The sequence below is a fragment of the Zosterops lateralis genome (assembly GCF_965231275.1).
Source record: "Zosterops lateralis genome assembly, chromosome: 18".
Lineage (NCBI taxonomy): Eukaryota > Metazoa > Chordata > Aves > Passeriformes > Zosteropidae > Zosterops > Zosterops lateralis.
Window position 1 is genome coordinate 4,299,408 of NC_139778.1, and position 12,123 is coordinate 4,311,530.

The 12,123-nt window shown below is 43.1% G+C and overlaps 1 protein-coding gene across 1 annotated transcript in view; it reads left to right on the forward strand.

Moving 5' to 3' along the window:
* Positions 1 to 1,843: 1,843 nt before the first annotated feature.
* The window catches only part of FOXK2 (forkhead box K2), a gene marked incomplete at its 5' end in the record, with an annotated part of 45,934 nt that continues 35,654 nt past the window's right edge, over positions 1,844 to 12,123 (forward strand). Inside the window, one exon of the mRNA XM_083874766.1 lies at positions 1,844 to 2,337. Coding sequence (XP_083730892.1) covers positions 1,844 to 2,337 — 494 coding nt within the window. The remainder of the gene's footprint in view (positions 2,338 to 12,123) is intronic.

Below are 12,123 nucleotides of genomic sequence, written 5' to 3' on the forward strand. Positions count from 1 at the left end.
TAGCAAAGCAGGCACAACATTTCTGTAGCCAGCAGAGCCAAGGGATAAAAACAAGCTGAGAATCAGGGAGTCATAACTGGCTCTCTGATGCTCCACATTTTCTGTGCCAAACATATGTTGGTATAGAAGAAAGTCTGATTCTAAATACCAAAGTGTGGGCAAGATTTAACCAAAGTTTTCTGTAAAAGAAACCAAAGCTCTAAACTGTTGCTATATTTTACTGCATCTGCTGTGCATATGAGACTGTATAAATGGACTGAACCAGTATGGAATTATGTTGTAGCTGCCTATAAGAAGTGCTGATAAATCCTCAGGGTAAAACTAAGGTCTGCCATCACTTTGCAGGTAGCAGGTGTCATGTTCTGTTCCTAAGCATTCACAAAGTAATTCTACAGTTGAAGGTCTGTTGACTCAAATGTGCAAACCCAAAAGTTTCAATTTCAACTTTACTGCTGGATGTTTGTTAGCAGGCTGACTGTTTTTTGTCTGAAGAGTAAAAATGTTTAATGTCTTCTGAATTTATGGAATGGTTTGGGTTGGAAGGGACCTTAAGGTGCATCCCATTCTCACCCCTTGCTGTGGGCAGGAACATCTTCCCCCAGACCAGGCTGCTCCAAGCCTTGTCCAGCCTGGCCTTGAGCACATCTGGGGATTGCAACCACAGCTTCTCTGGCATTATTTTTATGAATAAATAATAGTGAGCTTCAGTACTGTAAAAAAGCCAAACAACAAAACCCTCTTCTGAACAAACCATGGTGAGGTTATGGAGCTGTTATGGTGTCATGTTTGCAGTAGCTGTGTTGGTAAATAGGCACAAATGCATTTTAGCGCCCTCTTCGCAGTTTATAGCAGAAGTGTTTAATTGTTTACTTTTCCGTTTTGACAGCGCCTGGTCCTGTAACAATGAGTATTAGGATCAGGTAAAACATTTTCATTGCAGATGCTGTATTTGACAAAATGTGTACAATTAATGCCACCTTTTTCTGTAGCCTGTGACATTTACAAGTCAAACCCACGGCCGTGGACTTTCCTGTAGTGTTTCCATGCTGTTACCTGTGCCATTCCCTCCTGCCGTGCCCTTGGAGCAGTGGCACTCAGCTCTCGCTGTCTGGGTGCTCGTGTCAGGTCACTCGCTCACTCCCTGTGCCCTAGTTCCTCTGGTTCCTCTGAGAAAACTGGGACTGAGCGGAGGTGTGTGCACAAATACAGCCTGGTTTACCTGGAACTTGTACATTTGAACCATTCTACTGATTTCCCGTGGATGTTGCAAAACTCTGACAATGTTACCATTAGGTTTGACATGACCCTGCAAAGACTGTCAGATGTCTACGAGGGACCAAACTTACAGTTTTAGTTTTATTATTATTTGTTAATTATATGGTATTTTGAGGCTAAATTTGAGCATTTACTCAGCACTCTCCTAGTGGTTCTTGCTCACCCTCTAGCACTATTTGTCTACTTGCATTTATTCCATTCTCGATTCTTCCCCCTCTCCCCGCGCGCCCGGTGCCGCTCGCGAGGGCGCTGCTGGCGGACGGCAGGTGCGGGGCCGGGTCCCCGCCGGAGGCTGCAGGTGGCCGAGAGGGAGGGCAGGGGGCGCGGGGGCCGGTGCCGGCAGGGGCGGCTGTCCCAGAGCCGGCTCTGTCCCTCCCGTTCCGTTCCGTTCGGTTCTATTCCGTCCGTTCGCTGCAGGCGGGCGGGAGGTGCTGCCCCGGCAGCTCCGCCCCGCTCCCTGCGCGCGGCTCCGCTCCGCGTTTTCCGGGCCGCGCCCCTGCGCTCGTGCGCCGACACTCGGACGTGCGGGGCCGGCGCCGCTCGCCATTGGCCGCGCCGCCGTAGCCCCATGGGCGTGCGGGCCGCGCATTGGTCCCGCGCGCTGTCAATCAGCGCGTGGCTGCGTCAGGGCCGGGTGCGCGGCCCCGTTCCCTGCTGTGTGCGGGGCCGGCGCGGGGCCGGTGCGGGCGGGGCCGCGCCTCGCTCGTCCCTCGCTAAGATGGCGGCGGCGGCGGCGGCGGCGGCCGTGGCGCGGCTCGAGGGCCGGGAGTTCGAGTACCTCATGAAGAAGCGCTCGGTGACCATCGGCCGCAACTCGTCGCAGGGCTCGGTGGACGTGAGCATGGGCCACTCCAGCTTCATCTCCCGCCGCCACCTCGAGATCTTCACCGCCGCGCCCCCGCCGCCGCCGGCCGGCGCGGACGGGCCGCCGCCCCCGCCGCAGGGAGACCCCGCGGGCGGAGCGGGGGGCGACTTCTACCTGCGCTGCCTCGGCAAGAACGGCGTGTTCGTGGACGGCGTGTTCCAGCGGCGCGGGGCGCCGCCGCTGCAGCTGCCGCGAGTGTGAGTACGCGGGGCCGGCGCCCCGGGGCCCGCCGGAGGCCGCGGGTGCACATGGCGTGTGACAGGCGAGGGCGGCCCGTCCTGCCTCCGCCGGCACCGCCCGGCACCGCCGCCGTGCCCTCCGCCGCGTCCTTCCCCCGCACGGCCCGCCCGGTGCGGGCTGCAGTGGCCCCGGGCCGGCGGGCAGACCGGGGACAGCCGAGCCCTGTTGGGCGGCGGGGGAGACCGGCCGGGCGGCTCCGTGCGGCTCCGGGCCGGCCGGGCTCAGCATCAGCGCCGGGAGAAGCCTGTAGCCCCCTCAGTGCTTTGGCAGAACTAGGGGCTTGTTCTGGTTTTGGTGGTAGTTTCTGCTGCTTTGCCTAATTTTAACGTTTATTCTTATGGGTAAACTGAATCATCCACGTGAAATGCTTCTGCTGGCCTTAGCGTTTTCAAATGTTTTCGTTACGTGACATCAAATGTATTAAGAGGTTTTAAACGGTAATACATTCCTTTGCCATTACCAAACATTAACTGTCTGTGCAAAATGATTTTCTAGGGCAATACGTGAGGCCTGCCCACGACATTTAAGGATGTGTTGAACTGTAAATAAGTGATCTGTGCTCTGAGGAGTCACATGTAGGAAAAGTGAAAGTGTTTTGGTTTAGTGTATTTTAGCTGCCTTGACTAAGAAATACCTAAAACGTTACGAGTGCTGTGCCTTTATAGAGTACATGCCGTCAGTGACACAGCCTTAATGCCCTACAAGCTTTTAAACTGTGGTTAGGACATTGATGGTGTATATTTTCTGCTGTGTCTGCCTAATGTTAGTTTTCCCACCTGGTTTCTCTGTGAAAATCAGATTGTCTTACCTTGCTGCTTTCTAGGAAATGCTCATTCTGAAGGGATTTAACAGTGCCGATGTGTAATCCTGAATACAGGAGGACTTGTTTGACCTTTAACTGTCACTTCTATTTTTGCTTTCTGCTTTTAATATTTATAATTATTTGACATGTGGTTAATCTATATTTTAATCTAACACGTTTATGAAATGTAGATCACATACTTTTTTCTTTGTAAGTGCTGTGGTATAATATACTATTTGTAAGCACAGTTGTGTATGATCTGTGTTGATTTCAAACAGTCTAGAATTAGTTGGAGTAATTGAGTCAGTAACATTCTGTTAAATGCTTAAGACCTGAGGAAAAAAGAAGTACTTCTTCTTCATGCTGTCCACTGATTTGTTATTTATTCTAGTTCTTTCCATCAGTGTCGCTTTGCAAGTGGAAAGAAGATTCAGAAGGATTTTTTTGTCTCACTTTTTTATTGAACAATGACGAAAAGTTGTGTGGAGTTAAAATTTCTTCACCAGTGAACGTGGGTGGTGGTGCAAGAACTGGCATTTGCTGTGTTCAGAGGTGACACCATTCCCTGGGCTGTGCACACAGAGCCCTGTTTCCAGAGCTGTGAGCTGGTGGAAGTGGTTATCTCCTGGTTACAAATTGTAGGTGTAGGCTGGTAAATAAAAGGTGCCCCTGGCCAGGAGCTGGAGCCGCCAGGCAGGGGGTGAGAGTCACCTTGAAGGGCAGGAAGAATCCACAGCCCCACAGTTACACTGGAGATTAAGGGTAAATGCTACTTTGTTACTTTTTTAAAACTAAGCCTGTTTCTAAAACACAAGTCTTGAATGGGAAAATAGTAGTTATATTATTTGTAAAGCTTTTTTTTTTTATTTGAACAGTAGTCTTCAGGCAAATTCGAGGTACTGTCTGCTCCTAGGAAGTCCATAGTGTGACTTGTTGATGAGTAATATTGTTTATAGTCCTGTTCTTGAGATTTGTTGTAGATTTACCTGGTCACACTGAAGGTGGCCTTCTGGATTTTAAGAGTCAAACTTACTTCAATATAATGTAAACATTAATTAACAATTGAAGTGTGATGGGAAAGAAAGTAATTTTGGTGTGAGCTCAGGATTGATGATTGCCAACCTCCAGCTCAAGTGATCACCAGATCTATTTTTGTTGTTGTTTAATCCTACTCTGTTGCCAGTAATAAATATGCTTTGCCTATGACTACACAATCATTGGAAATTTTAATGGCAGGTGAAGTTTAAAAAATCCAGAGTGGCCTATTCCTTCTGTTTGTTTTTAAGTGATTCTGGAAACCAAGAATGGAGGGTCCATCTCTGTTTTGTCTGTTTAATAGTGACTTACAAAGGTGCCAAGTACAATAGTCTTACAGAGCTGAAATGTCTTATTTGCTTGTCACTAATAATTGTATGTAGTTCCAGTGTCCTTGGCCCTTTTTTGTTTCAGCACAATGTTTAAATTTGACTGCAATAATAATGTTACTGAACTCCCTGTTTTTGAAAGGAAAAAACAGGAATGCACAGTGGTAGTCTCCTGCAAAACGCACATTTTAAACATCTGAGGAAATTAAATTATTAATGTTAGAGTATACACTTACCTGTAATAAAGGCATCTTTTTTCTACAGATAGAAGTGTCATGAAACATGGAATTATTGTGCATTAAGATAAGTGTTCTGGTTGCTATTTTTAATGCTTCCCTGGAAGCCTCACTGGCAATTCAAATGTTGAAGTTATCAAGCAGGAGGTAATAGCAGTGGGAAGTGTGTTTTTGTTTTTGCAGTTCTTGACAGACTCCCATCCCTACTTGTGTATGTACAAACCAGCTGTCGTCTTGTGAGATGAATCAAGTGGGGGTGGGGAGAAAAGAGCCATTTTTGAGTGTGTCCAGCAAGGAGCTCTCCTGTCAATGTCATGGCACACGTGGGATGAAAGAGGTTTCAGAGGCTCCTGCTCAAGACACCCAGATCAAAGCAGTGCAATTATTCTTCATCCACCTTTGAGATGCACAGACTGTCCCTCTCCGGTTCGTAAAGTTCACGTTCTTAAATTGGTTTCATTTGCTGCTTGTGGAATTTCCCTTGCCTTCAGTGAAAGCATTGATTGGATATATTGCTAGGTAAATCATAACATCAATATTTGCTTTTGAGGTACTTGGCTGGCAAAAAATACCTTTTGTGCTGGGCAGAGCAGGGGTTGTTGCCAGAGCTGTTGAGTGCAGCTTTTGGAGAGGCAGGATTCCAGGCAGATGTAACTGATACAGCTGGAAAAACAGACAGACTTCTGGGTACAGCTTTGCTCTGAAGGAGTGCTTTTGTTTTGTTTTGATTTTTGGATTTCTCGGATGTGCTTTGTGTATTGGCCTCTGAATTCACAGAACTCTGGACATCTTGGACTTCACTGTTCTGAGGCAGTCTTACTCCTTTTGACAAACCTATAGATTTTGTATTTTAGTCATTACTTTTGGTTTTGCTTTTGTGGAAGTAATTTGTGATTCTTAAGCAATACTATAAACATAGGAACAGCATTTTTAAGTCAGATCAGAGATGCATTTAGTCCATGACCTGCCTTCAGGAGTGGTCAGTAGCAGATGCCCAGGAAGAAGCATAAAAATGGTTCAATACAAATGGTTGTGTTTCTGTTGGTTTTTCTTTTGGATCCGAAGTAAGAGTTCAGTTCTTTTTGAGTTAAAATAATTTACTGTTTGCATTTTTTCTCTCTCTTTTTGTAGTAGTTGAGTTTGGATAAACCTCTTCTATCCCCAGTGTCTTTGAGTAGTGAATTCTGCAATGTAATAGGTGCCTGTGTTGGGAAAAATACCTCTTTTTCCTGAGTTTTTGGAACGTGATGCTTGGTAATTTCATTTGATCCAGCTGAAGCTCTTTTATAGTAAGAGACAGTAAATAACTCTCCCATTCTGTCATTCATTCTGCAGACTTCTTTACATTACTAAGTGTGGGTGTTCTTACAGTAAATGACATCAAGTACATTTTACTTTAGCTTAACATTTGCTGATTAATCCTAAATTAAGCCTATGCAGCTGAAAACTAAGTTTAAATTTTATTTGTTTTTATTCTTCTGCTTTTCCTCCTGGTAATACAGAGGGTTGAACCAATAGTTTTAACTTGGTCTTGTAGTCTGGAGCTACAAACTGGGGTTATTGCTGCCTTTAAGCAGTAGAAGTTCTCCTGCTGATGAAAGCTGGTCGATTCTGAACAAGGATCAAGTATATTTCTTCCCTGAATCAATTCTTTGGAAAAGTTTATTATGTTCAGTGTTACCTGCCCAGGAAACAGATTGTAAAGAGCCTCAAATGTATCAGTTCATTTTTTTCTGTCATCTAATTGCAGTTGTTTTAAGTGTGTCTGTGTGGTTGGAGCTGTGACTGTACATGTGCTCCTTGGAAATTTTCACTGGAAACATCTGCGGTTTGGCTGAACAGTGGAGGTGAAAGGATCATGATATTTCCTTGGGTTGTGTTCTGTGGTGGCTAAGGAGGAACATGCATTACTTGGGTTTGGGTTATGATTTATGTTCTAAAGGTTTTCTCACAAATGTAACTGTTAGATACTTGGAGCAATCAGACAAAACACATTCTTCAAGGAATTAGAGTTAGTATATTAGTGCAGTCTCTACTCAGCAGTGTGCTCTAAGTCCCTCAGGCCATGTGGGCACCTGCTTTCTCCCTTCCTTGACACCACTTTTGACAGAGACAGTGGCTTGTCAGGGCGACAGCTGCCTGAAAGTTTGGGAGCCCTTGTGATTGATTTGTGTTCAGAGGTGTGTTTTGGAGCTCCATACCAGCTGTATTAAAATATCAATTACAAATTACCTCAGAGCAGAAAACTAAGGAACATTGGACTTGGCTGTGACTTGACAGAATCAGACTCCAGAAACTTTTATTTACTGTGTCTGGCAGGTGCTGGTTCTGTGCCACACTGACTAATAAGGTCAAGGGGGCTGTTTATAGGTGGGTTTTTGGCTACTTTAAAGTAGGATTTGCAAATGTCAAGCTCAGTAGAAGTAGTGTTCTCACTTAAGCAGATCTGATTGAAAAGGAGCGTAGGAGGAGGAAGGTAGAGCACATATGATTTGAAATGAAAATAGAGATGAGCGGGAAGTTTCTATAGTAATAATTTGTATTGCAGTTGTTTCTGTCATCTCTTTTTTTTCATATTTGCCTCTCAATTACACACACCTTCTGAGTGATTTCTTTGGTTGTTGTTAATAAAGCAATGTTGCAAATTGTCAGACACCAGTGAGGTGATTGAGGTAAAGCTTAAACAGTTTATATTTGGATTAATTTGCACTGGTTTGGCTTTTTGTGTTGGTATGATTGAGATGCATATGAACTATCCTTACCTAATTCTAGTGATTCTGCAAATGTTCTTACATCTGTAGTTAGCTGTAGGAGTAAGTAGATTCTTTATGTAGTTATATGAAATACTACAAACTGGAAAATCATCTTTATGGTTCTTAATAGTCTGTAAAGTACCAGTTCTATGACAAGAAGCAAAGTTAGCATCATTTTGGTTTAGACGTGCAAAGTCAGTATTAAAACTGTCTGTTCCAGGAATCTGCAGTTGAAAGAGAGTTTTGAGATTCTTATTTCAGTTATAATAATGAGGTAGGAGATATGCAAATTAAATCATTCTTTGCATTGATTAAATCAAAATACCAAGGTGCCATGTTTGAGTAGGGTGATACACTTAATCAATAGCAAAAGTAGTAAGTTAAATGAGCTAATAAAGAAGATAAGTTAATCTTTCACCCTTTTCAAAATAAATGTGTATTATTAATTTGCTTATAATTAGGTGAGGGCAGTGTCTTACAAACATTATTCCTTCATAAAGGGAGATGTGTTTTAGAGATTAATTCTGCTGTGGAGGAGTTCTGCTGCTGTTGGGTTTTTCTTTTTTCTTTTTTTTTTTGAGCATGTGCAATTGTCATGGGCAAAGCAAAAAGGTTTTTCTACAGTCATGCCTGAGCTATTCAAAATAAGATTATGCTTCTCATTTGCTGTATTTTTCAGTAAGTGCAGCAACTCTTCAGGACATCTCAAGTCCCATTAACTTATATAAAATTATGTAAAACACTGGAAAAAATATAATTTCAAAGAAAACTATGTATTTGTCATGTGGTGTGAGGCCATGGCTTTTGCAGTTATGAAGACTTTTCACAACAGTTTGCTAATAAGCTGCTGTCTGTGCTGAAATCCTGGGAAGGTGGTGGGTTTATCTGCTGCCCTGCTTGTTTTCATGAGAAAAAGTTGATGTATAGTGACATTTGTTTCCTGTGACTTCCTGCCTTTAAGGAGTTTTTTGACCTAGATAGAGCAGTCGGAGGAGAGGAACCATATTTATTCTGCAGCTATTCCACACTGGATGGTACAGGAAATAAATGTTCCATTCTCCAGTTAAGATTCCCTCACTGCTCTTTTATCACTGAAGGGAGCTGAGGCTTCAGTGAGTTACACTCAGTGAACACTTGCAGAGCTGGTGCAAATTTTTTGACACATGGTTTTTTTTATAGGGCAAGAGGAGGTTTGTACATGGTTGGAGTTTCTTCACATTGGTGTGTGTGATTTTGCTGCAGCCCTTGCGTGTGCTGCTCTGTCCTCACAGGTATTTATTGCCCAGCAGAAGCTTGGACAAAGCTTGGTCTCCCTGTGTGCTGGAGTACTGGTGGGAGGAAAATTTTCAGTATTCAAAATTTCAGAGTGTCTTAATGAATATTAATAAGAGCACAGCACCTTTGTGTTTGTCCATGTGCACCAAATGAAATGAAAACCATGAGGAGATTGGCAAGCAGTTCTGTCCATGCTGATCCAAACATTCCTGTTGACCTCAGCAAGGAAGCTCCTGTGGATAAGGATGCACATGGAATTGAGGGTTTGCAGAGCCAGAGCACTAAAGTAAAAAAGCCAGAGTTGTGTCATTATCAGAGTGTTATGAAGTGGAACAAAATTAGTATAAAGTTGACTGGAATTAATTTTAATTCAGTGCTGGTTTAAGGCTTAGCTTTGAGAATTACAGTAGGAAGCTCCAGCCAAAGCCTCGCTGAAAGCAGAAGTGCCTTCAGTGTTGGATCAGACTGCTCAGCACCTTGTCCATTTGGATTCTCTGGGGATGGGGATAGCTATAACTATAGAAAGTGCTTCATGCAACCATAGTCCTATATTGAAAAAAAAAAAAAATCTGTATTCCCAGCAGCAGAACTTACAGAATGCACAGGCTGGTTAGAATAACGTGATGCACAGGCTTGTTAGAATAATGTGCAGCTTAATGCTTCATGAGAAATACCTGGTCACTACTGGATTTTGTGTAGTGATCTGGAGTAAATGCAATTACTGATAAATATTTACAGTGTTGTAAACATCGTCCTCACAAATAATGAGGACAAAAAAATAGAATGAATCAATTAAAAAAAACCCCAAAACTATGTCATCTGGAAAAGTACCCAGGGCAGAACTATAAGGTGGAAAACTGTTCTGAAAAGTAGCAGTGGAGTGAAAGCCATGACTGCAGAGAGATATTGAGATGCCTGTTATGAGATGATGTGTCAAGGCACTGATGTGATGACTGTGTGGAAACTGGGGAGTGCAACCCGTGCTGGAGCTTCACATCATTCTGGAATCAAATCTGTGTTAAAGAATCCTGCAAAACTGCAGGGATCTAAGTGGAGGATTGTTAAAAAGAATTGAAGGCTGGAAGAAGTGCCAGAAGGTGGGGGACAAAGGGGATTCAGTGTGTTTGTTTTGTTTGTTTCAGAAGGAGTGTGAGGTGGCTGGGTTGGTTTTCATGGGGCTGAATGAGAGTACTGAAGTCTCTCTAATGGATCACACACAGGTGTGAAACCAGAGGCTGTAAACTGAATTGCCAAGGTTTGAATTGTGTTGCAATAGTTTACTCTCAAGAGTGGTGGGATGTCTCTCTCACCATCTTCCACTGATAAACAAAAAAATACCCCTTGCTGTAGTCAGCCCTAGTGACAAGGGGCAGAGCAGGTATGGCTGGGTGACATATCATGGCTTAGGGTTACAAGAGGTGAAGTTGAAGCTCCTTTACTTCCTCTGCAAGTCTTTTTTAATAAACTGTCATGGGGTTATACCAAGAGACCATTTTATTATGTGTTTTAACAAAGAGTCAATATTTGTCTTGGTTTTAAATTAAAATTATTTCTAAGGCATCAAACATCCAGTTGGGTATTTGTTTGTTTATACTTGCCAGTAGTGTTCTCACACTGATGTTGATGCTTTTGTTCACTTTGTCATACTCTTTGTATTGGAGGACACTGTACTGTTTCAGAGATCATTTTTGTGTAATATAAAGTGATTCTGTGAAAATGTTTTTTCTTCAAATAAGTCTTAGATACAGTTCATGAGGTATAAGCTGCTTAATTCTTGTGTTGATAAGAAATCAGGCTAGTGTATAATGGAAAAGGTCTTTACACCTTGTGGTGAACTTAAATTCAAGTTTTTACATCACTTAAATGAAGATTAAATGTCTGGTTCTGCTTCTGAAATGGTGTAGACGAATTAATGTATTGATAGAAGTTACTTTTAAATTTTGATTTTCACTGATGTGTTCCAGTATGGGAGCAGGTATTTTGCCTACTCTTTTCCTTCTTTGCTTTCTTTTTTCCCTGTCACAGCTGGGAAAAAGTAGTTTAACTTCCTTTGAAACATCAATTTCCTCAAAAAGCTGTAGCTGAAATGTTGGTGTCTTAGCACAGTGTACAGTACATGTTTTACTGTAAGGTAAAAGTCTGATTGTTTATGAAGATATAACCACAGTTACCTAGCTTTTATTTGTTTGCTTGTTTTGATGTTCTCCTTGTTGTTTTTTAAGTCTGAGAATACAGGAAAAATTCCATTTATCACTTTGTATTTGTGCTCTGGATGTATTTGGGTGTTCTAGAGAGAATATAACTGGAGCAGACAAGGCCTAGACATGTAGTTTATACACTTCTGTAGTGGTCAAGCTTGTTGGTTACAATCAGTGCAGTAAACACACAAGGGAACTAATTGGGAAAGATAAACAATGGCAGCTGGCTCTTACAGAAAAGAATTTCCCTCCTTGGGTGATTCTGCAATCTTCTGGCCTTTCTAAGCAGGTGAAGAAGGCCTGCAAAGCAATGAAGGAGACAGAGAAATAAGATTTTTAAATGGGTAAGGCTTAGAGAAGAGAAGGGTGAATTTATTCACATGAAGTTCTCTGTGGGGATAGGTTTAAATTTCAATCAGAGCAAACTGATTATTTAAGTATGTAAAAATAATGATAAAGAGGATAAATGCTCTCAAGCACACAATGAGATTCTTGGTGTTGCCACATGCAGGGCCAGGAGTTGGACTCTGATCTGTGTGGGTCCCTTCCAGCTTGGGATATTCTGTCATTGATTTTAGCATCATACCCCATAGGGATTAGAAAAAAATGGAAGAGGGGAATTCAGTTATTACATAGGAAAGATGATGAGCAAAACCCAGGGTGTTTTGCTTTAGAATGCAGGAAATTCTGGGGTTTGTAGTTGTGTGAAGAGAAGTGAAAGGGTGTGCTGGGAGCCTTGAAGAAACATGAAAGATTAAGATCATCTCACGTTTAAGGGCTGAGGCTGAGAAGCAATACAATTGTTATCCTTACAGAGTGTAAGGAGACTTGGATATTTATTTGGGGAAATGTGAATCAGAAGGATCTGGGGTCTCACATTTTGGGACCATGGGCTGTGCTTTGGTGAACATCTGAGCTAATCCAAGGTTTCCCTGCTGCTGCAGTGGAGCACGGAAGGGAAAGTCCTGACTGCTGGTTGGGCTGGCCTTGGAGCTCATCAGATGTTCATATGCTGCTGCCCTCTGCTTTTTTTTTTGCTATTTTTGGGTGCTTTGCTGTTGCATTGAAGTGGCTCACAGAGAGGTCTGGCAGGCAGTGGAGTACATGGTGGGCCT